General features: G+C 36.8%; 1 protein-coding gene across 1 annotated transcript in view; it reads left to right on the plus strand.

The window, feature by feature from the left end:
• The first annotated feature begins 8,778 nt into the window (after positions 1-8,778).
• The window catches only part of LOC145673721 (uncharacterized), a 78,088-nt gene continuing 59,748 nt past the window's right edge, over positions 8,779-27,118 (plus strand). The window contains exon 1 of the mRNA XM_081743433.1: positions 8,779-9,094. Coding sequence (XP_081599559.1) covers positions 9,017-9,094 — 78 coding nt within the window. The 5' untranslated portion in view covers positions 8,779-9,016. The remainder of the gene's footprint in view (positions 9,095-27,118) is intronic.

Here is a 27,118-nt window from a genome sequence, read left to right on the forward strand (position 1 = left end):
ATGACTTCACTTAGAAACTAGTATCAAAATATCAAAGTTTCACAATCCTGCTGAACTTCCGCAACAAGTTTTATAGAGGTAGTTGTTGAATACTTCAAATTATATACACGTAGCCAAACTTCCTCTATAAAAATTGTTGTGTGAGTACCTTAAGATTCTGAAACATGTATTTTTGGAAACCGCACATATTAGTTTCCAAATGAAGTCTTGACCCGACCGCGTAGGTCTCATACTTTTGGAGTTATGGACCTTTAAAGGTAATTTTTTTCTTGCATTCGGCAGCCTATAACTCCAAAAGGAAGCATTTGTGCACCCAGATTGGTCTATATATATATATATATATATATATGTTTTGTCTTGGTGTCAGGAATCACCTCCCAAACGTTGTCGGTGTTGTTTTGAAACACTCTGCATATGAGAAAGAAACTAAATGAAATATTTGAGTTTTATGTCCCACGATTATGCCGGCCAGGTTAAAGGAGACGGTGATGATGAGAAATGAATGAAATGGTGGAACGAAGAAAATGGGAGAAAACGGGAGAACCCCAAGTAAACCCACGCACACGGTGTTTGTTCACCACAAAGTACACTTGGCGCGAGCTGGAACCGAACCAGGGACCCCATGCAACAGAGGTGAACGTTATACAACTGAGCCACTGCGGCCCGTACATAAGAGAGAGAGATAGTAGATGAATAGGTAGATAGATGATTCTCTTAGGAAACAAATCATACAAGGTAGAAAAACTTTTTTTTTTTTATTATTCGATACCACAAGTAACAAATAGCGATATATACAGCATCCTAATACAAGGTGATGTGAGGAAATTATCTTGCACTGAGAATATATTGAAAACGAATTGTCCAAGATAGATGGTTGTAAAAAATGTATTGGAAAGACCTCTATCCAGCAATGGATCATTAATTGACAATAATGGTAGATATGTGTTTCAAATATAAATTACCCTCGCCACATGACTCATAGGCCTATAGCCCGAATCATTCTTGATATATTAGGAATAAACGCTTATACCTTGTCCTGAGAGATCATATGTTTAATCCTATAGCAATAAAAAATTCTGAAACCAAAGATAAAATAAAATTTACCATTCCCTCAACCCACCAGTAATATTCTGATATGTACAGAGCAAAGCAAGGTTTTTTAAAAATAGGTCATTTGTTTTGGGCTGTGAAAAATTTGTGTCCAAAAACTTCTCCGTTTCAGCTGCCTGTGTGTGGGTGTGAGTTTTACCCGGTATAACAAACGGTTCTGCGAACTCGAAATATTTTAACAACCGGTTCTAACGAACCGGTGCGAACCGGCTAGATAACACCACTAATTTTAGGAATGATTAAAAAATGGATCAGAAGATTGCGATCTTGGCCAAGAATTTTAGGGATGGTCCAAAAAATGCATCAAAAGATTTCGATCTTGGCCAATAATTAGTTTTTGGATCAGAGGCCACAAAATTTTTTAAGGCCCCTAAATCGAGTTTTCGTATTTTCTACAGAATAAGCACATCATACTCAGTTAAGTGATAGTTTGTGTTTGGCTACACTATATGTAGTTCTTTAGATATAAGGCCTACAAGAAAATTTTTGCCTGAAATATACTGGATCTTTGACTCAAAAATATATTAAAATCGAAACACCTTCGAGCTCCTTCGTGGCTAAGAGGTTAGCATACGCGCCTACGGCGTGGGAGACCCGGGTTCGATTCCCGGCGGGAGCTCATGTGGTTCGGATTCCACGTTAATCAGTAGGTCCACGTCTCATCTCTTCTGAAACCGGAATTGGTGTAGCTCAACTACCACTTTAGATTTTATGCAATATAAACCAAATTCCTTCACGTGGTGTACACGTGACACTGTTACTTGTTAGGATTGCAAACAAATTCATTTGTCTTGATTTTCTCAAAAAACAATATATATCTACGTAAGTCAAAATATTATGAGCAACCACTATTTTTTGAATGAAGTCACTGGGCTGGTAGAAGAAGCACGACCACAGAGGAACCACTCACCAGACGCTGACAAGGATCTCGCTGGATCTGTCAGTATGATGCTTATGCGTAGAAATAGGAAAGTCCGATGATATATCCGACTTTGGTAGCTCCTAGATTGTGATGGACAGACGACTGAGAAAGACCATCTTGGAAACAGCGTGACTTATTGGGTGTTTGCGTTTTTCTGTGGTTAGTGTCAGTGTTCGAAGTGATGAAAGAGCAGAGGCGGTAGGTTTTATTACGATTTTGACTCGACATACCGGCTATCTAAATTATGAGATGCAGTGAGGGTATGTTTCCTAAAAGATTGCCTTTCTATTTACATAATGACTCAAAACCATTGAACAGCTTCTCCTTAGTAACGGGGGAGGGGTATGGAAAGACTGATCTCCGCCAACAACTTTCTGAAAAAATAAAATATCCACTTATATTGTATTATAGAGAATTATACACGAAAATGCTCAAAAACCGATTGAGAATATTAACAATTTCCTGCGGGTAAACTCCAGATCCGTCACTCGACTGTGGGGTATTCCCAACCCCTGGAAGCCGCACAGAAGACAATCACTAAATCCGATCATGCTGAAAACACATTTACATATTAAGGCAAGAAGGCACACACACACATACATAACAAAGAAACAATTCAATATGGCACCTCAAAATATAAACTAGGTGAACTTATTCCAAGACACCTCATTTAAAAAACAAATGGTAGGGAAAAGATAACAAAAATGTTGGTATTGTCAACTTAGTAACTATTTTTACGTAAGAAACAAAATATTTTTACGTGCAAAGATATTCGTCAATTACTGTGTATATAAATGGATTCGTTAAAGTATTTAGCACCTACTTTCCAGTGACGGTATGTTTTAATCATTGAAAAACCAGAGACAGTATGCTTTCATTACTAAAAAACCAGAGGCGGTATGGCATACCAACGCATACCGTCTCACATCGACCACTGGTTAGTGTCTTTCAAATGAGGAAGAAAGCTTCATTAAAGATTTTGGCGCCGTAGATCGTCAAGTTTTATACAGCAAGATAAGCCACAAACTGTGGCACAATTAACAACATAATTCAACAGACTTTAACAGTGGAGAAAAGAAAAGTGTGTGAGCAGATATTTCACCGTACACTTCTTGTTATGGGACTTCACAGTTGACATGTGTACCAATGTTAACCATACGGCTTCATCAATAACGATTGGAATGGGCAGATACCCATCGTCATTGGACCATCGACCAATGGCATAACGTTGCATGGTCCGATTAATCACGATACTGACTTTATCACATCAATGGAAGGGTCAGAATCCGTCGTCTTCCATAGGAACAGCTGCTAGAGACGTGCACAACAGATGGTGCTATTTGATTTGGCGAATTTTTAATACGATCTAGTATGAGCCCGGTTGTATGTATGGAGTGCGAGATGACGGCTCTTAGCTACTGGCAGGTCATTCTTGATCATGTACACCATTCATGTGGGCGATATTTCCAGCTAGGAATGACATATTTGAGCATGACAAGTTTCTTTATCCCAAGGTCAAGATTGTGCTGCAATGCTTTGAGGAGCACAATGGTGAATTTTAATTGCTTCAATAGCGCACGAATTCACCCAATCTTAACTTAATTGAATATCTTTGGGACGGGATGCCATTGAACATCAGTTCCGAGATCATTGTCCCCCTTCCCCCTGGCGAAATTTATAGGAATAAAGTGACTTATGTATGCAGATTTAGTACGCCATCCCTCTAACCACATACCAAGGGTTCACTGCTTCCATACTAAACCATACTGATACTTTCCTGCTAGCTAAAGGTGGATATATCACATATTAGATTGGTGGTCATAATAATTTGGCTGGTCAGTGTATAATTTTGTTCAGATTATTGAGATCTATTGATTGGTATGTCTCATGTCCGGACAATTTTCCTTACGATTGGGTTAAATTCTAATATTATAGAATTTTAATGCATTACTGTTAGTACATTGTTCTCTTTACTCAAGAAAAGTGATTCATCCATTGACGCTACGCCCCGTTATGAACAATTATAGGACAACAGTAACAGACCTTCCTTTTTGACTTTTTTTAAAAGTGAATATATATGTAAACCGTTTTCGCACGACTACTACTAGGGATATGATGTAATTGTTATATAAAATTTAACCTGGATATCGCTAAAACGTGACCCCATTCTCGAAATCTCCATCAATATTTACATGTTTTTTAATCATTTGGCAATTTTTTTCAGAGTTGTTGTAAGTTAAGATCGGCTAGTTTCTGTGTCATTTGGAACTGATACGCATTTGTTCTAATTTTGTTTCTCTAGACATCAACAGCTTTCTTGGCACGGCGCAAGTATATTATTAAATAGTAAAATTAACGACATCCTTATGAAGTATTTAGGACAACATGCAAGCCTTTATAACTCTGAATTAAGTATTCAAGATGAATGGATTTCCAATACGTACGTGTAAAGATTTATTAGAATCACGCTAGTTAACCATATAAGATTGTAATGTTAATACTCTTTCCGTCCTTCCGTTGCTCCACACGATATCTCAGAACGAAAGCGAATTTTTAATATTTTCACTGGTAACGGTGATTCTATCGGTGGCTATCCATATCTCCTTTAAAATATAAACATTTCCTGGTTTCTGTGCAGTAGCAAAGACATGTTGGTTGCTTATAATAAAAGGATAGGTCTATGTAGCTAACAATATTCTGTTAAATATCTATAACATTCCCTAGCTTCTATGCAACCTGCAAAGTTCCTATGAAATGTTGGTTGCCTATAATTAAACAGTATGTAGCTTTCCTTACTACAAAATATTCACTAACTCTTATTTGGATAACGCTAGTGAGCGAAAAAAAGATGTGCATAGAACAAAAACGAAAAGAGATACCGACACGCGTTTTTTTTTTTTAAATTAATTTAGCATTCTAAGAATGGGTACCATCTCTCTAAAATCTCTATTCAAACCGGAAGTGGTTGAAATCAACCACTTTTGGTTTAACGTTGATCGTTATAAAGTAAAATGAAATGAAATGAAATCTTTTAGTTTTACGTCCCTCGGTTATGCTGGCTAGGCTAAAGGATACGGTGATGATGAGAAATGAATAAAATAGTGGAATGAGTAAAGTGGGAGGAAACGGGAGAACCCCTAGAAAATACATGCACACTGTGTTTGTCCACCAGAAAGCTTATTTGGCGCGAGTAGAGATCGAACCAGAGACCTGACGAACAGAAGTGAACGATCTACCATTGAACAACCGAGATCTCCCGCTATACAGTAATACCGGTAATAGATAGCAAGGAGCTGTTTTCTGCAGTCAATTAAGCGCTCTAACAATATATTTCATCTCCACTCTAAATCTACAACCACTTCCGGTTTCAACATCAACTAGGAAAATATTACGCTATACAAACTCCTTCACGGAGTGTACATGTGATACTGTTACTTTTTATTATATACAAAAATGAAATGAAATCTTTAAGTTTTACGTCCCACGATTATGCCAGTTAGGCTAAAGTAGACGGTGATTTTGAGAAATGAATGAAATGGTGGAATGAAGAAAGTGGGAGGAAACGGGAGAACCCGAGGAAACCCACGAGCACGGTGTTTGTCCACCACAAATTTTTATTATATACGGTGCATAACTAAATGAATTAATTGCTCCAGGAGAATAAAAACTATTTATTATTATTGGCAAGAAGTTACATACCTTTCAGCACTTCAATTCTTTTTTCGAAATCCTTGAAAACTTCCCATCCATGAGTGTTCGCCCTCAATCACGCCATTTATTGCTGATATAGTATGCCTCATCTTTTCAACATGACAGTTATACAAAAACTAAATAGAGTTAATCATGGCTTCGAGCTATAGCTGATCAAACATACTGCATTCCTAGCTAGTATCAATGACAGTCTAGAGATAAATCAAATCAGTAAAAATCAGACGTCTATCACTTCAAGCCAAGGGAACAAAATGTACATTCATGTCCAAAATGATTGTCGCACATCTATAACTGTCTTCTTGTAAGAATATAATATGATAATGATTTTTCAGGATACTTTTAATACTGATACTATGTGTATAATCGGGAAACGTCTATTTGTGGTAAATTTCATAGGAAAAGAATTATAATTACGAAAATTAGAATGAGTAAAACAAAATGTTACTAAATGGACTACAAAGTTTTATTTTCGTTTTATTGTTCTTATTTACTACTCTTTCGACATAAAATTTTCCACACACATGTCTTTGCCGATTATACACATACTAACATTATAAGAAATACCGGACGAATTCCTTATCAAATTATATTCTTACAACAACATATTTATAGACATGCGACAATAATTTTGGGCATGAGTGTACCTACAGTTGTAGTTCTTGTACACAGTGTGGTCCGTAAGTTCCCGGACTGTTTTTTTTCTTTTTACCGCTTTCCTACCAACGTTATTCTTTGGGCAACGATTGAATTACTTAGTACTGTACCTACTTAACAAGAGTGAAAATTGGTGTTAAAGTAGTTGGGGTAGTTTACAAGACAGGACGTGTGATTCACACCGCTGTTGTTAGTCTGTGTCAAAGTGTGAAATGGATTAGAAAGAGGAACAACGTGTAGCAATTAAATTCTGTTGTAAAGCCGATATGTCTGCAGTAGACACGCTAAAAATGATTCAGAAAGCTTCGGTGATGCAGAAATAAGCAGAGCAACAGTTTTTCAGTAGCACAAACGGTTTCGAGAGGTTAGGGAGTCAGTGAAGGATGAAGAGTGCAGTGGTCGGCCCACAACAACCCGAACCGATGACAGCATTGCAACCATCGGCAAATTGGCCAAAGAAGATCAAAAAGTGATGTCTCTGTTAATACCAGAAACACTCAATGTACCGCAGACTTCGGTTTTAGCGAAGGCTTGAGGAAAGGAAAAGTATGCGCAACATTTGTTTCGCAGTTTATGGCTCAAAAGAACACCGTAACCTTGCAACAGTACCCTTACTCTCTAGTTCTGCCTCTGTACAATTGTTGTCTGTTTCCGACGGTAAGATTGCAACTCGATACCATCAAAAAGATTCAAAAAGCTATGACTGAGCAGCTGAACAAGATTCCCACAAAGTAGTTTTCCAAGGCCACGAAAAAGTTCAAAATAGCAGTGTATTTCTTCAAATGGAGCCTTTATAATAAACAAAGTAAACAATAATACCAGTCTTCTTATTTTTTGTTCCAATGATCCTACTCCAAGAACTTATGGACCGCACTGTGTATACGATAAGCAGTCGAAAGTTCCAGGAATTCTGTTGTAGCTCTTTATTACCGCAATATAGCTACATATTTACTTAATCGCCTTTAAAATCGGTTCCTTCGGAACACACACCCACCAAGGCCTGTAGCCAGCTCAAAAATATAGGGGGGCGGCCCGATCCAACCATATTATAGTTCATTTGCAAGCCTACCGTGAAAATTTTAGGAGGAGCCAGCAAAAATTTAGGGGGATCTGCCCCCCCAAGATCCCCCCCTGGATACGGGCCTGCACACACCCACAGTTGTTCCACCGTTCCTGCGATTGGCGGACACACCGCCGAAAGGCCTCCTTTGGTATGTTCCGAAGTTCAGCCATCGCGTTAATTTTTATCTGTTCTATGTTGGTAAAACGGAAAAGGCCCATTTTTAGCTTTGGGGAAGATCCAAACATTCGGTGCTGCTAAACTGTTTTTAAGGCTATCAGACTTTCTGAATCAAATTTTCCGCAATTTGCACATGAGTTTGATGTGTACGCGTTGCTCGATCTGTAAAATTGCGCTAACTGATTCACCACACACTCCTCCGTTCAGATACACTACTCGTACATTGCCTGTTAAGTCGTGTTCACATTTGTTTAATTCAGAATTAGCCAACCTAGGAATTACATTGCCAAGATTCATTGTCATTGCATCACAAGCGCCAGAACTACAACATTCCGGGAACTTCTTGATTGACCCTCATATAACAATTTAGTTAATCCTTTAATTCTTGATTGAGAGACACCACTGTTAGTGCCGTAGTTAAAAGTTTGATAAAGTAGACTCCAGTATCAATTTCATCTTAATAATGTGACCTTGTTATTCTGCACCATTAGTTTTTAGGTTTACAAAAAAAAAAAAAAAAAAAAAAAAAAAACTGTTGCAATTTTCTGAAAAATTATGCATCAGCGATATCCTATTGTTCAGTTTAATGAGACCTATTGATTGGTATGTGCCTCACTCTGGACAGTTTGCACAAGTAATTTGTAGAATTAAAAAATTTTGCAACGTTATGAAATTGTGATTAATTTGCAAGAATTGTGATGCATTTCCGAGTGTGATTAACATCCTTCGATAATAAAGCTAGAAAAGGGTGCTAACGTTACTATAATATACTACTTCCAATAGAACAGACTATTTCATTCTTCTATGGCAATTAAGTCGTTAATATGAGGAATATCTTAACTGCAGCATTCAATCTGTTGTTGTATCTTTGCGGAACAGCGCTTCAGAGAAAGAAACTCCATTTATAGAAAGTGACTTTCGTGCATTTTGGATGCGCTCATCAACCAAAATTCTCGATTCAAGAAGAAAAAAAGCATATTAAAGTGCTCTTAAGACTTAAAAAGTGGAAATCAGGGCTGGGATCAATGGAAACAAACCGTGGCTTTGTTCCTTGGCTGGTTAAAATGCAGACGCGAAACTGCAAACGCGTGAATCGAGGGGACTTCGTATCGCTCAGTTGAAGTTCTGAATGATAGGGGAATTGCCTGGGCTATAACTTCGCGTATAACTTTGGTCCTGCAGGAAGATTGTATCATAGGTCATTTACGCCGCACATCTCTCCTCATCGCTTTCTGTGTGTGAGTGAGTGAGAGAGACAGAGACTCATGTAAATGTGATTGTGTGTGAGAGTGAAGTTTCTGTTTCAAAAGAGCAGTCAGGATTAGACAGTGCACTTTAGTAGATGCAAGAGCGAACACGCTTGCAGTTGCTTCGTTGCTATGGATACGCGGATGCTGTGGTATACCTTGGCGCTCTTGTGGTTGAGCTCTGCGTCAAGAGGAATTGCAACAAACAAGGTGAGCTCACAAAACAACGTGCAACAGAATTAATTTTACTCTGTTGATAAATCAACAATTCATATATTTTTTTAAACGTACGGTGTTAAACATTTATATACATTTCTGAACTTTATGTCCAGTGGAAACATAATGAATCAACGATATCTGTTGAAGTATGTTGGGTCGCAGGTTCCACCCCATGCATATGCCTTTGTGGTGGACGATAAAAATGATACGTGGTTTTGGGATTTCTACCATTCTAACATTTTGGGTACTTAAACTCATTTTCACTTATCATTGTTTCACTCCTTCCCTTTCGACAACCAACTAGCCTTAGGATTATATTTCAAGTTTGTGAAAGCTCAACCTATATATATAAAAGAAAATGACTAGGTTTGTCACTTAATAACTCTTGAACCATCCGACCGATTTCGACCAAATTTTCAACATAGATGAGCTTTAGGCCTCGGATGGTTTTTATTATTTCACTTTGACGGTACAACATAGGGAAGGGAGAAGATATATAAAAGTAATTTTTAAAATGACCGATATTAGCGTGGAATCCATAGGTTTTGGGGTCTCTGAGATGAGCAGTGACACTTCCGATGCCTTTTAAATCCAAATTTAGCCCACAATAGTAACATTTAATTTTTATTTGTATAGATTACTTATTATTTTCTGGTTTTTCATTATATTTGGTTTGTTTCTATTGATTTTAGTGCCCTTTGTAATAGTAAAAAGTGACTGACTAACGGAATATTACTATATTTTTTTATATCAACCCAGCAAAGTGGGTAATTGACACTGTTCTTTTCTAAATGGTTAGCACCTTCCCTTTGCTGTGGGAGGTGTGGGTGTTGTTCTCGGTGGAAATTAAGTTAGTTGATTTAGAGAACACCTTAAGCTGTACACTCATGACATACATGAGAAACCTTAATTGCTGGTGAAGTGGCTAAGGAACGTGGTGTTGGTGCACGACATCCTGGGTTCGATTCCCATACTCAAAGACACCATAAACTGTAATTCTCAGCGTATATAGCCTCGCTGCCAACAAAAAATCCATTAATTTTGTATGAAAAGCTTATTTTCAATATCTAAAATGCGCTTTATATTTTGAGAAATGCAAAAACTTCTGCTTCTAAAAAGTCTTCAATTGAGAGCATTCATATATATATATATATATATATATATATATATATATATATATATATATATATATATATATATATATATGATATTACGATAGTATTCATCAATATAGTGGGCTTTGATTATTGTAAAGAACAGCTTAGTTATTTTCAAAGCAATTTTTAATGTATTAAACAATAGTTGTTTTTCAACCTCATAAACAAGCAAAGAACAAGGAGGAACGGAACGGTTGCTCACTGGTGTGTGGCGTCCGTGCTTCGATCCCCGGTTAAGCAAGTTTATGGTTGACAATGTCATGTCCGTGAGATTTCTCGGGGTACTCCTGTTTTCTCCCACAATTTCATTCCGGCAATTTTTCCATCATCATTCACTTGCCTTAATCATCCGTCTCCCTCAACCTAAAATTGCGTAAGTGTGGGACGTTAAACTTCATTTCAAACAAAGAAGAATCGAGTTTTGATTAAACTATTGTTTCCGGCACTTTTGCTACAAGTTAAATAAATCACTGACTACAATATGCCTCATTTTAAGTGCTGTTCTTGTCGAATCCAGGTTTCCTTTCACGGAAAGATATTCTCAAACAATTTTTTTAACTTTCGTAACTACGGGGTATGTTATAAATCTACAAAGAAGACCAGTAAGTGTTCTCCCGTTGTATCGTTGCTAAATCACAGGGTAGCACAAAGATATTTTTATTATTTAAACAATACCGATTTGATATTAAAATTTCAATTATTAGTAATAACAATTAGAAAAAGTTTTACGGTCAGTTCAGGGTTATAGACCTTGTGCACAATCTGGAGTTTAATTCCAGAGCTATAACCTTTGCGGCAGACAGTATCGTCTTCTTAGGTTTTCCCAAAGTTTTTTCTGTTTCTTTCAAATCTCTTTTCCGTCTATTAATTGTCGTGTTTCACCATTTATCGTTCTTTATCCTTTAGCTTACACAGCCATCATCCTTGGTCTAGTGGTTAGTTCATATGTTTTTGGTGCACGATTCCTGATAAGGGAACATCAAGTGTACTGCGGTAGTTCACATCCAAGTTTGAACGATAATATATGGTTTCGATGCTGGCATAGGACATAAATAGGGACATTGGTGGATCTGTGGTGGAGGGCTCATCTCTAGTGTGTGGTAGCCTTGGTTTGATCCCAGCTCACGCCAAGTGAGCTTTATAGTGGATGAACACCATGTACGTGGGTTTTCTCGGGGTTCTCCCATTTCTTTCCATTTTCTTCATTGGGGACACGGTGGCTCAGTGGTAGAGCGAATAACTCGGGCGCGTGGGGTCCCTGGTGCGCAGGGCCAAGTAAATTTGTGGTGGACAACATCGTGTCCGTTGGTTTTCTCGGGGTACGTCCGTTTCCTCCCACTTTGTCATACCACCAATTATTCAATGACCATTTACTTGCCTTAATCATCCGTCTCCCTTAGCCCATAATCGTGGGACGTTAAACTGAATTTTTTCTATTTCACTATTGTTAATTCCACAGCCACACCCACACACACAAAAATGGAAGTTCTGTGCACGGGACTCTAAGATATGGATTCAATCTATTTTGTTACACAGAATCGAAATTTCGAAACCCCAGAAAAATCGACCATGTCAATTTTTTGCTATGGGCGATAAACTTGAGTGATTTTGGATAGGCAGGACACACAGTTTTCGCCCATAAAACAAAATTGACACAGCCAATGTTCCTGGGATTTTGAAATTTGCACTCTGTGTGACGAAATACATCGAATCCATAACGTGGAGTTCGGTGCACAGATCTATTTTTTGTGGGTGGCTGAGTAATCATCAAGGTCTCCCTAATCTTCGAAGCATAATCGTAAAACGTTAAGCTAAGAAAGAAATGCGGAAAAGAACGAAAATACGAGTCGACTTTTGGCCTACAATGAATATGCGTAGTATGAAAAATCAGTGTTGCGTACGGGAGAAAAATTGAAGATAAGACATCTCAAAAAGTTTCACGAAGGTGATGTCCCGTCTTTGGATGTGTATCTGTTTCTGTTAGAAGAGCCTCTGTCTTGTATCACGTCACGAAAATTCTGTGACTGCTCTACTAGTGCAGCCTACGAGATGAGAGATACATTTTCAAATTCGAGACGAGGCGAGAGAGATTAATATTGTTTTGTTTTCGAGATGAGAATGAAGATGAGACGGGGTAATTCTCGAGTCTTGTGGATATCACTAGTTCACTCAAGCCTTAGCTGTAAACATTGTTTTATTGTTACACGATTCGTAGTATAAAAACTATAAATGTATAAAGTGATTATACAAACACAATAATAATCATTTATCAACGTTTAAAGATACGAAGTTAATGCACAATATATTCCAATAATAAATGTGTCACACACTTTGTGGGCCTTCCATGCACTGAGAAAAAATTTGTATGTGGCGTACGTAAAATCGTATGTTACATTTGTAAATCTTATAGTTTTTTGACTTAAGGTTCAGCAACCGTATAACTGAAAACGCTTGTTTTATAATACTTTCCATATAAGTGTTCCATCTATAGTTACTTTCCGTATGAAACAATATAGGCGGTCAGGATCTCACATACAAATGGACGTATAACATATAGCTGACAAATGTAACATAAGTATATGCAGGGGGCGCTCTGGCTCAGTGGTAGAGCGTTCACCTCCGGTGCTTGGGGTCCCTGGTTCGATCCCAGCTCGCGCCGTGTAGACTTTGTTGTGGACAAGCACCGTGCTTGTGGGTTTTCTCTGGGCTCTCCCGTTTCCTCCCTCTTTCTTCATTTCATTCATTTCTCATAATCATCGTCTCCTTTAGCCTAACCGGCATAATCGTAGGACGTAATACTCAAACATTTCATTTCATTTTTTCATAAGTATATGCATGTGATATACGGAAAACTGTTAGATACCAGACATCCTACAACGGCAAGATCTAAGGTCAGTGCCTATGTAGCATATGGATAACGTATGCTTCGTACTGATTTCTGTAGTAAGCAAGAGGATTCCGTATATTTGTACAATATACCGCTTTCCGGAGAACGGATTTTCTTAGTGTGGTGCGAAAGGATTCTGACAACTTCTAGATGAGGTTAAGAAAAAAACAGAGAAAGATTTTGTACATGAGTTTACAAAATGCGATTGGAAAAAATTATGAGGAAAGCTTTCGGGAATCGAGAGGAGTTGATAAAACCTTGTTTCTCATCTCGCCTCGTCTCGTGTGCAACATTGAACCAAACACAGTTTTTTTTTTTTTTTTTTTTTTACTTAATTTCAGAGTCAGTTAAAACCCTTGCTCAATATAGAGTAGGACACTATTCGAGTTTTGAGACCAAATCGATCATTACGGAGTCTCCCTTATAGCCAATTGTGGCCTTTCGTGTGAGAATTCTGGGTTCGATTCCCAGTGAGAGTTCACATAGTTTGGATTCCGCCTTAAGCTGTAGGTTCAGACAACCTCGACGCTAAAGAAGAGTGTTTGCCTCCTAATAACTTCTATCGATCATAATATAAATAACGCAAATGTCCAAGCATATTTCTTAATGTTTAGATATTATTTGAATATCAGAAGATTGTTGAAGATGAATGAATTTTTACATTTCAGAAATGAATTTTTGCATTTCTCGCACCATATTCCAGGATAATATTACTACGGCATTCAAGTTAGCATTTTCGACGTAGATATAACACAATGATATGCAGTAAGTACGCCAGAATTTTTAACTTGGGGCGGTGTTCAACATAAAAGGAGGGGTGTGCTCTCAGAATAGTGATATATATTTTAAACAAACTCAAACAAGAAATCAGTATATTTTGTTACGCAACTATTGCAATTCTATTATTATTATTATTATTATTATTATTATTATTATTATTAATAATAATAATAATAATAATAATAATATCAGATCTTCGCAGTGGTAGGTTCAATAAAGTAAGTTCACACATTTGAACATTTATTATTATTATTAAACTAAGTAATACAGTGAAACCTCTCAAAACGGACATCGGTGGAACCGATTATTTGTCCGTAAATGAGAGTTGTCCCTAAAAGGAAGGGTTCTCTCTCATAACACCACACCACATATATTTATGGAATGGAAGAATAAGAAAGTTTGTCCTCGTATGAAGATGTCCACTATTGAGAGATGCCCGTTAAGAGAGGTTTCACTGTATTAGGAATTAACCACAATTATTTTACCCAGTAATTACATGTAAATTGATTACGTACGAATTATTGTAATTATTTTGCAAAATTCTGCTATTATTTCAATTTATTCACCCCCAGCAAGTTTTAGTGGGTGATTTTTTTTAAATATTAATTGGGAAAAAATTCCCTAGTCCCATGCTGAAATCACATTCGTTTAGTAATTAATACTGTACATAGTTCCAATTTCATTATTTTAATATTCTAACTCTGTTGTTAACGTTAATTGTTGTAATAGTATTTGATCTCTTAATATCCGTTCCTGTCCCTTCCTGGCTACGTTATTGTCTCTGAATATCTTTCATTAAAAAATTATTCATTGATTTAGTTGTTTTCCAGAAATCCAGTTTTTCAATTTACAAATATTTTGTACCTTTCTGTTTTGTCTTCTTTAATATATCCTAATTTTAATAATCCCACGGCTCATAGTGGTCTGGTCTCTAATAAATAGTTGAAAAGTGACGAAAAATGGCCAAAAGCACACGAAAAAGAGACAAAATCTCATCATACCCCTTTTTCCCTTTGTCAATTTCTCCATCACCTCTCTGTTTGTTTGTTGTTTTGCTTCTTCTTTACTTCTTCTTTTTGAGCTTCCTCCTTTCTTAGGTTTTCAGAGTAAGCTTGGTAGTTACGGTAAGCAGACTTAGCAGATGTAAAAAGCTTCTGAGTAAGTGGAACCAGTTCTGGCCTATTTCCGAATTTCTTCATCCCAGACATTATATTTAACTTCGCATTAAGAGTTCTCAAAAAGTGAAATATTCAAATTCATCACCTACTCTTAAGAAGAATATACAAGAAGAATAACACAAGACGAACATGATGAACCACCAAACACATACGCACAACGTTGAATGGAGCGTTGACTATTACGAGAGAAAACTAAAGGATTATTATGATAGAAGAAAGAATAGACACAGAAGGGTTCTCAATCCCACCTTGAGAGCTTAAGCATCCACCAACCGTCCTTCTGCTTTAGAAAGAATAAAAGCTGAAGTTAGAATAAAGCTGACTGTTTCACATGTGGCAGCAAGTACTGAAGCTTTCAGAGGAGTAATGAGTAACAAATTTCTGCCTTTTTCCATTTATATTTTTCTTAGAAAACTGCCAATGCAAAACATAAATCACACGAAAAAGTCACTTTACCTCTCAAAAAAGTAACTTTTAGTGCCAAATTAAAAAAAAAGTAACTTTTAGTGACCAACTTGAAGAAAAGTAAATTTTAGTTAAAAAAGTGACTCGCTATGAGCCCTGTTCCGCTCAATGAATTTACGTGAATAAAAATATACTTTACAAAAAATTAAGCTAGCGCCAAATGCGTTCCTGTATAACTAGACTCAGTCTAAAATATATATATAATTTTACTTCGATCGATCTCTTCATTTCTAAAAACGTTTTGACTACATCTTTCTAACGTCCGACCGTTGGTACACCACTTGCAGAGTAGGCTAGAAACCAGCCACAGAGCTTTGGGGGCCCATGAATATATTAGGAGCGGCCAAATCATTAAAAATTCTCTTACAAATATCTAAATTGTGCATTTTGTATTGAGGTCTGGAGGGGACATGAAAAATTTAGGGAGGGCCAGGCCCTCGCTAGCCCTCCTCTGGTTGCGAGCCTGTTGCAGAGTAGCACTTACCAACTAATTCTGGTATAGGCTTCTTACTATATTGTCACATTTTTCCTTATTGAGGAGGAGGTAGGTGAATGGCCGCTCAAGACGTTGCCAACTTCAGTCATCTGCATCTGTTCATCAATCTCTTTTCTCGGAAACGACCGCGGAACCCAGGAGGGTAGGCATCAGCGGTCTGTTTTGTCAATTGTTTCGATCGAAACCGCCCGAAACAATGAGGTCATGTGGTTCTCGAAGCCGTACATGAGAACGAGGTCGCTTCGTATTTTGAAGTGAAATAAATAAATAAGAATATAGCCTTCCTTCCTAAACGCTACAACTTTTTTAACTTGATGTAATAAATAACCTATATGATACTGATTGACACAATTGGATTTGGCGGAGTATTCCTTTTCCATCGAGGGGTGTGTGTAAAAAAAATTGGAGGGGTGTTAGGGGGGCGTTGGGGGGGTGTAGATTACTCCCTGATGATATGACAATGATAATGTTTTCAAATTATTTCAGTTTAACGTTCCACGTTATGTACTTTTAGGCTAAGGAAGACTATGACGATGGAAGAATTGGTGGAATGCGAATCTGAAAATATTTAAGGTTTACGTCCCACGTTTATGCCGGCTAACCTAAAGGAGACGGTGAAAATGAGAAACGAATGAAATGGTGGAATGAAGAAAGTGACAGGAAACGGAGAACCCGAGAAAACCCACAAACACTGTGTTTCTCCACCACAAAGTTCACTTGGCGCGAGCTGGAATCGAGTCAAGGACCCCGGAGGTGAACGCTCTACCACTGACCCGCCGTACCCCCATATAATGTTTTAATAAAACATGTAGACATAGAAGCGCTAATTTTTAATTTATTTATATGTTTACAAACCGTGCCCTATGCACTAAAACTAGTCCTCCTCGTTCGTCTACTAGCTATCATGAGTGTCTTTGGTGAAAGAGGGTTGGGGTTGGATGCCCAGTGACTGCAATTACAGAGGTTGGGATCCTACTTTGATCCACACGTCCCGTTCAGTAGAGGCTACCTGCTAACAAAGTCGTAAATTCAAATCAACTAAGCATGAATATACTCTTCTGAATACAATAAAGATGATCACACCGTGAAAGGATACCCACCGTTAAAGACACTGTTACCCCTGAAAATATTAAGGGATTGACTCCATTAACGTACTCGGCTGAGATAATGCAGATACAAAAGTACATATCCTTTTGTTATAGGCAACCATCATTTCTTTGTTACTGTGCAGGTTGCATAGAAGCTAGGGAATATTTATATTTTAAATGGAATATAGTTAGCCAGCATTATTCACCGTTACCCGTGAAGATGTTAGCGGATTGACTCCATTAACGAATTGAATGCAAATAATCACTCTAACTATTTATTGTATAAAACAATGCGAAAATTTTTCTTCGTTCAAGTTATCGTGTGGAGTAACGGACGGACGGAGGGAGCAACATCACAATCTTATAAGACCTAGTATCTTGGATCAAATAATTAAATTCCTTTTGCTTCTCTCTTCTGTCGAAACCTACATGCTATAGAATAAACACATATATATAACTAACGTCAATTAGCTACTTCGGTAGGTTCAAATAAGTAAAATTAGTAATACTGTCATGAAGATAATAGGAGAAACAGCATACTTTGGTCATCTTATTCGACACTCTAATTGAATCACTGTGCTGATAGATGGAAAGGCAGAAGGAAAACCAGAAAGAGGAAGACCAAGGATAGAATATCTAGATGCAGTTACGAAGAAGAGGCCTTATCAAAGTATAAAACTGCTCTCCCAAGCGAGAGAAATGTTTTGAAATTTCCATTTTGCTCACTAACCTATGGTTGAGGTGAACAAGAAGAAGTATATTATGTTAGTCAGTCACTTTTTCCTATTACTGAGGCACTCTTAAATATCGGCCATTTTCGATCATTTATGTATAGTCTATATATATATCCCTTCCCGCAAGTTAGGGGCTGAATTTGAATTTAAACGGCTTCAGAAGTGCCACTGTTTATCTCAACGACCCTAAAACTATGGATTTGACACTAATATAGGTAATTTTCGATCACTTTTATATATCTTCCACTCCCCCACCCCTAAGGTGCACCGTCAAAGTAAAATGATAAAAAAAACATTCCAGGCCCAAACCTTGTCTCTGTTGAAAATTTGGTCCAGATCGGTCTGGTGGTTCAAGAGTTATTAAGTCACAAACGTAGTCGCTTTCATTGTTGTAGAGAAAAGAGTTTTAAACTGAAATAACAAACAGATATAACGTTAATTACATTAGAACAATTTAAAATGTATTTATCAATAACGATGTTTATTGTAATATCAGTCTTATATGTCAGTTTACTATTAATTGTAATTGAACACTGCATGGACAGAAGACCTTACAATTTTGCGAGATTTTTCAACTTTCGAAAATATTTCAACTGAAACAGAAGACAAAAAATATGAAACGAAATAGTGTTATTAGCCTTGATTTAAGTTTATGATATTTGACTCACGTTACACATACTTTACTACTCCAAAAGTTTCGACTAAGCCCGAAATTACTGCTGAAGTTGAATGAAAATTGTGATGTTTATTGTTTGTCTCACAAACGTGCCGATGTGGTTCTGATTTGACGTTAGGTTGTAGGTTAACGTCTCATATAGCCTTGCCGCTCAAACAGACGCTTAACTCAAAATCAATCACAAATATGCCGACATTAACACAACAGTGAGCGCATTCAATGGACATGCGCCGGTTCTTGGGCTAATTTTATGGATATGAGTCACTGTTCGACGAAGACTGCGACAATTTTATGGATGTAGACAGGTTTCTACACAGATTGAAACACTTTTATGGATACGGATCGCTCTTAGACAGAGAGTGACGCAATTTTACGAACATGAGTCGGCCTTCGGCAATCAGTGAACTGATTTTATGGATACTAGGTGCTCCGCCCACTGTACACTATAGGATATAATCGAACTTAATTAGAATCTCTTCTACATTTATCTGTTTTTGGTGTTTTCTCGCTAACCAGAAGCCTCATAGGACTTCGCTATACAGGCAAACAATACCGCAAGCTGTGACATCTATTACCGTGACTGTTTAGCATTAGCACAAGAGTGACACACAGACTGACAAGTAAACCTTACGTTTGGGTGAATCGAGTTGCTGACTGAGACACATATGAGAAAGTAGTACTAAATATGATCAGTATTTCAGTGAAGTTGTAGGTGCGAAGCTCCAGGGGTTTACGAGATACAGCTACCAGAACATCACATGGAAGTACAGAATAGTCTTCATACAGTTGGAGGTAAAAGCTCTGTAAGACGTCTTGTAACGACAAAAGGTGAATAATAAATATATGGGTATATATTAGGACTAGGGGGAAGTCATATAGTAAGGGTATACCTGACGGCGGTCATCTTGAAATCCGCCATTTTGAATTAAGGTTAAGTTTTTAAAATAGGAATAGGGTCATGTGATACATGATTTAAGGCCCAAATTTAATCAGAAGAACAACGATCACGTTAATTTTGAGTTACGCACAATTGGTAAAAAGTTACAGGAAAATTAAATATTGTTGCAGCATATTAGTCCTTTACCCCACCTTGTAAATTTTGTTTTAATGATAATAATTAAATAAAAAGCAGGTGGATAAATATTAGGTCTATGGTAAGAGTTGTCTTGATGGCGGCCATGTTCAAATCCGCCATTTTGAAGCAGACAAAAGTTTTAAACAAAACGCATAACAGTGATACCTTATTAATAGCAAATTTTACCATAAATCCAACGGTATAACCATTTTTGCTTTATCATTAACCATCATTTATTATCACATAAACAAGTTGCTAATTTAAGGAAAAATGACCAAAGGGGAATTGAGTCATAATTGAACTTGGGTTTTTCTTCCAGAAAAGTCCTCAATTAATACAATCAATATGTAGTTCAGAAAAGAGTGCATGACTTGCACAAATGCTCTGCTTACAGTGAGCACACCTGACAAAGGCAATCGAGTTACACATGACACATCTGTCGTTAACAATTCCGTCAAAGCAGTAGTCGTAAGGAGCGATCCATTTAATTTTGTGCTGGTTAATGATAAAGCAAAAATGGTTATACCGTTGGAGTTATGGTAAAATTTGCTATTAATAAGGTATCACTGTTAAGCGTTTTGTTTAAAACTTTTGTCTGCTTCAAAATGGCGGATTTGAACATGGCCGCCATCAAGGCAACTCTTACCATAGACCTAATATTTATCCACCTGCTTTTTATTTAATTATTATCATTAAAACAAAATTTACAAGGTGGGGTAAAGGACTAATACATATGCTGCAACAATATTTAATTTCCCTGTAACTTTTTACCAATTATGCGTAACTCAAAATTAACGTGATCATTGTTCTTCTGATTAAATTTGCGCCTTAAATCATGTATCACGTGACCCTATTCCTATTTTAAAAACTTAACCTTAATTTAAAATGGCGGATTTCAAGATGGCCGCCGTCAGGTATACCCTTACTATATGACTTCCCCCTAGTCCTAATATATACCCATATATTTGTTATTCACCCTTTGTCGTCACAAGACGTCTTACAGAGCTTTTACCTCCAACTGTATGAAGAATATTCTGTACTTCCATGTGATGTTCTGGTAGTTGTATCTCGTAAACCCCTGGAGCTTCGCACCTACAACTTCACTGAAATACTGACCACATTTAGTACTACTTTCTCATATGTGTCTCAGTCAGCAACTCGATTCACCCAAACGTAAGGTTTACTTGTGAGACATCTACCGTTTATCTAGGTTGAGTTGGTCTTTGACAATAAGTGATCTAATATTATATGGGTGCGAGTTGGTCTTTGGCCAACAGCAAGCTGTTTTTAGGGATATGAGTCAATCTTTGACCGATAATTTCGGTGGCTAATTGTTTACGGGATAAGAATTAAAGAATAGTAATATTTTTTCTTACAATTGTTCTCACATTAGACTAACAAATAATGACAAAAATATTAGCCTTCGTGTTGAAAAATGAAAACAATATATTCTTTCTTAATAAAACTCCAACTGACCAAAGTAGTATATATATATATATATATATATATATATATATATTAAGATTATATATATGTGTTACAGTTTCGGCTATGTAACACACATATATATAATCTTAAAATATATATACTACTTTGGTCAGTTGGAGTTTTCTTAGCAATCTTAAATCTTCCAAAGCTGTAATGAATAATTTACAAATATATTCGTTATATTAACGCCAAGTGTGCCTAAATTTTGTATATACACGGGAAGTGAAAGAACACGTGTGCAATTACTAGCTTAAAATTAAGTATAATGGTGTAAAGGTTTTGAAGGTTATTACCCCAACCAGTACATTAGGGAAAAGTGTAGCCCAATGAAGAGTTTCTCCATAGAGTGACGGCCTAGTTACATGGTCTTTTCTATAATCTCGGTTGTAAGTGAAACCACAGGTGCGCAACGCTTTCTTTTTATTTCACATTATCATACCGAATTCAATAGTTCTGAAATCGAATTTGTCCCTAGCATCCCATAAGTCGATACAGCAATATAAACAATGAAGTTTTTAAGTTTTACGTCCCACGTTAATGCCGGTTAGGCCTCAAGAGACGGTGGTGTGAGAAATGAATGGAATGGCGGAATGAAGAAAGCGGGAGGAAACGGGAGAACCCTTAGAAAACCCACGAGCACGGTGTTTGTCCACCACAATTTTTTATTATATACAGTACGTAAATAAATGAATTAATTGCTCCAAGAGAAAACTATAAATTATTATTGGCAATAAGTTGCATATCTTTCAGTACTCTTCAATTCTTTTTTCGAAATCCTTCAAAGCTTCCCATCCATGAGTGTTCGCCGTCAATCACGGGTCAATCCATGCAAAATGATCGAGAAAAAGAAACATTTCCGTTCGACCTTTTCAAAAAAATCTAATTTTTTCATGAATATTTATCCTATATCCGGGTACTTCAAAACCACAATTAATTATTTTCTACAACATCCCATGGCGGCAGCCATTTTGCGTTTTTTCGATTTTAGGCGTTTACGTTGTTTTGAATATTTCAGCATGTATTTGTCCTAACAATTTGAAAATTGCTGGACGTCTCCAACTCGTGCAAAGCTAAAACTTTGGTCTCTTAACATTTTTGCCTAAAACCATTTGAAGGGAGTGAAATCAGGGCAATGCAATTATCCTCTCACCATATCAACTACAAATTAAACACTCTGGGTTGTAACCAGTGGCGGATTTTCAGCGAAGTCTCATCGGAAAGCTTCTCTCATGTACTAATTTTCGTATGCACTTTTCTGAAGCTTTCTGTCCTTATTTTTATCTTTTTAACTGATATGCCTTTTCTCAAGACCCGTTATTGGTTATAGCATAGTAAAAATCAAATAAAAATCTTTGAGTTCAACGTCCCACGATTATGCTCTTTGGGCTAAGGAAGACGATGACTAAGGCAAGTGAATGATGATGGAAGAATTGGTGGAATGAGAAAGTAAGTGGGAGGAAACGGAAGTATCCCCGAGAAAATCCACGGACACGATGTTGTCCACCACAAACTTACTTGGCCGGGATCGAACCACGAACCCCACACACCAGAGATAAGTGCTCTTCCACTGAGCCACCGTGCCCCCTGACGTCACAGTGAACTTGTGCCAATCAATGATGAAGTTGCATCTTGCATTTTATTCGTTCATTTAATAACTTCAAGACAATAAACGTCAGAGTCAGTTTACATTGGAACTAACAAGAAGGGTCGGAACTTTTTAAAAAGGTACTATTCCAACATTCGCTCGATGAAATTTAGAAAAAAAAACCTTTAAAAATATTAATTAGGATAGCCGAACACCGAATTCGAACTCGGAAACTTCCTGTACCGAAGCACGCTAACTACTAACATACGGTAAGTATTTTAATTTTACGTTGCAAAGTTCTGAATGTCCTGCAAATTTGAACAAATAGCCTCAAAATAGAACATTTTATGTAAAATCGCTTTTGATTGAGCTCAGGAAGTAAAAAAAAAAAAAAAAAAAAAGTGGAAAATTCCTTTTTTTCACTTTCCAGTAAGTACTAGTTCTCCCAAAGCTTTCAGTTCGTTCTGCAAGTTGTATGGACTCTAGTGACACCTGTTGGTATGAGGTAGAAGCCAACGCAGCTAGCGACAACTATTAGTCTGTCTGTGAACTATTGGGAATTAAACTGAAACATCTTGTGTCTATAATAAGGATTACGCATAGCTAAATATTTTCGCTTAGAAGTTTGTGTAGCACGTAACTCGTAAATGTTTTGAAGTTTCCATACTAACGTTACTCACTGACTGAGATGTTTTTGCATTAAACGTAGGATAATTTCATTGTCAAATTAATATCTTAAAATTTATGGAAAATCCAACTGTATGTCCTTGCACAAAGATATGCTTAGTACAAGGGCTGAAAATTCCGTATGAAACGAGATAGTTAATCCATATTCTAGGCACATACAAACAGGCCATTGTATGAAGTTATATTTAGCACAAAGGCTTTGCATGTCATATGTGTCTGGTTACACTTAGACCGCGAACGTTATACACAGAGGAAAGAGGGAGGGGAGGAAATTCATGTCTCATAATTAAGCCAGTTGAGAATGCCCGAAGAGCATTGCCAGAACGAACAAAAAAAGAATTAATTTTTTAAATACCAACACCAGATGTTGACTCAATAGGTGTAACATTAGTTATTGACTCAATATGAATCAATTACTCATGACACAGTAATTATTGAGTCAATAACTCATGACACATAACTATTGAGTCAATAACTGATATTAAACATAGTGTGAAGTTAGCCAAGAGGATAAGATAGAATGACTTCGCTAGGAAGTGGGGCACAGTGACGGCAAGCATTTACCAGGACGCATTTACAACGCGCTTTTTGTTAAAATATGTTGATGCTGTGCTGGGTCGGCCACTGCGTTCCTCATTGGTGATCTTTTCTCTACCAGCCGCAAACTTCCGACGCTGTTCTGCGACATGCTGATGATACATTACAATCTCTTTGTAAACATCTACCAGGTACCGATGAATTTCAGCCGCAGTTATATGTTACGCCCAGAGAAATCGAATAACTGAGAGGACTTCTTTGCGAGACCTGTTTTCCAAACGAGCCGCTATTTGTGTTTACCTACAACTATAAATATACCACATTGACTTGATCCCTAGTCTTCCATTGCAAGCGCTGCTAACGGCTGAAGGAATTCCACTCGCTTTCTCTCGCTTAGCAACAGCTGAACCCTTATTGGCTCAACGCGTGGGTGTGTGAGGGTGTGAGCTTTAGTTCGCATTTTTGCCACGGCTCAAGACATTTTGGCAGCACAATAGCGTAGTTGTTGGCGAGTACCTGAAACTCTGCACAGTTGCCAACTCCATGTATTACAATTACCGCATATTCCTCATTCCTCTAAAACAGACGAAACTCCAGAAATATCGTTCTGGTAACCTTAGTTTCTGATTCTTCCTCGTATAATTATTGCTTTGATAGACGACCAATAGACAGACGGAGAGACACAATTGTTCTAAAAGAAAAATGAAACGAAATTTCTAGTTTTGTGTCCCACGACTGTATCCTTCAGACTATAGGAGACAGATGATTAAAGAAAGAAAATGATTGTGAAACAACTGGAAAACAAGAATGTGAAAAAAATAGGAGAATTGCAAGAAACCTACGAACACTATGTTGTCCGCCACAAACTCTCATTGGCGGGATCGAACCAGGGACCTTCATTCGCACATGAGGTAGAAGTCCACCCTTTATTCCATAATATTTCCCACTCTTACGTAGTGCACAGTGTATGGAAGTCTAGCTACGACATTGGTAGAAGCTTTTGAAGTTTTGATCTCAAGAAGGAATCAAATGGAGGAAATGACCCTCAGATATTTTAAAGTTACGAAACATAGATACTCTTAATTTAAGGAAAACGAAAAGATGACGGAAATAAAGATAAACAATTTTCTCGCGTAATGTCTGCAGTATTAACACAGCTATTTAACAAACAGAATTACATTTCATTAATATACTCTAGTTATCAAATTGTATCCCTATCATATATGCAGAGTTCAAAAGGTGACAGAAAAGTAGGTTATACATATTAATTTTGTTTCATTGATAACCGTGGGATTATTGCACCATGTTTGTTCATAGAATACAAGAAGTTTTGTTAATAAGTCTGCTTTAATTATGTTAAGTTTATTAAACAATATCCTAATTTTAATCTATCACTTTCTTGTTATGTCACGTTTTCTATTCATTGGTATATCGAAACCTTTCTCTCACAAACTGATAAAACATTGTAGAAATTTTAAGTTTCATCTTTGGTTATTTCCCACAGTAGATATTTCCTGTTGTGGAAAAATTCTTTTCTAAGCAAAATGCAAAAAAAAATATAACGTTTGCATACAATAATTTTAGTTTTTGCAACAATGTGAGCGTATATTTTGAGAAAATTGAATAATAATAATAATAATAATAATAATAATAATAATAATAATAATAATAATAATAATAATAATAATAATAATGGTTTATTTATAGTAGTAGGAACAATGATCTACCAAATATGGCACTTTATCAAATTCAAACATTAGTACATCCAGAGGTATAAATATTTGAAAATAAAGAATGTAGAAAATACAATGTTCGCTTGCTTACTACAGCTTTGAATCAATCCTAATTATGTACAAAACTACATGAACTGACATAAAATAAAGGGGTACTTCCGGTTGATATGGAAAGTTGAAATTTGGCATGATTGTAGCTTTCCGGGACTAACCCACAGGAAACTTGCCGAAAGTGAATATTCTTAATTTTTAGGGGGAGGAAGAATTTCCCCATGTTATTTAAATGGGCCGTTTTCTGTACATATAATTACTGGTACTGTTTTAAGTACTTGAAATCAGAATATAAATTTGAAATTAGGTATGATTGTACGTTTTCGTTAGCGTTACCTAAATTTGCAACTTTAGAGTGGTTTTATGGGGAAATGAAAAATCTTAGTATTAAGTATTCTACCTTTTGACAGGTCCTAGGAGTAATGAGAAGTTTTTTTTTTTTAATCAAAAGATCCAATATATTTCAGGCAATTTTTTTTCTTCTAGGCCTTATATCTCGAGAACTACATGTAGTGTAGCCAAACGCAAACTATCACTTAACTTAGTATGATGTGCTTATACAGCAAAAAATACAAAAACTTGGTTTAAGGGCCGTTCAAAAATTTTGTGGCACCTGATCCACAAAATTCAATACATTTCATTCAATCAAACAGTTTCTGTACGCCCCATATTTTCAGAGCTACATACTGTGTAGCCAAAGCAAAACTAACATTTTACTCAGTATGATGTGCTTATTCCGTAAAAAACATGAAAACTCGATTTAGGGGCCGTTCAAGAAGTATATGGGCCCCTGATGCAAAAAAAAAAATCAATATATTTCATTCGATCAAACACTTTTGTACGCCCCATATTTTCAGAACTACATATAGTGTAGCCAAACCAAAATTAACAATTTACTCAGTATGATGTGCTTATTCCGAAAAAAACAACAACCGAAAAGTCGATTTAGGAGCCGTTCCAAACTTTTGTGGCCCCTGATCCAAAAACTAATTATTGGCCAAGATCGCAATCTTTTGATCCATTTTGGATCATTAATAAAGTTATTGTTCCAATTTTAGATTTGGGCCTGGAAATGTTTCTTCCACGTTTCTCGATTTCAGCTTTCTCTTTTAACTTCCAATATTTTCTTCAATTTTTCAAACCATCGATCATCTGTGTTCTTCTTCCTATTCCTCGCTTCCCTTCCATCTTTCCTTCTATACAGGTGTGAAGAAGACAATTTCTTCGCAAGATGTGTGTAATCCAATTGGCCTTCCTACGAAGGATGTTGGCTATAAGTGTCCTCTTCTCTCCTATCCATTTTAACATCTTCATTCAAAAATCTTGCGCATGTTATTTATATGGGACGTCTTCTACATCCTAAATGTTTAGGCACTTCCAGCAGGATTAGAATGATGA

The sequence above is a fragment of the Thermobia domestica genome, chromosome 17 (genome assembly GCF_964235325.1).
Source record: "Thermobia domestica chromosome 17, izTheDome1.hap1.1, whole genome shotgun sequence".
Lineage (NCBI taxonomy): Eukaryota > Metazoa > Arthropoda > Insecta > Zygentoma > Lepismatidae > Thermobia > Thermobia domestica.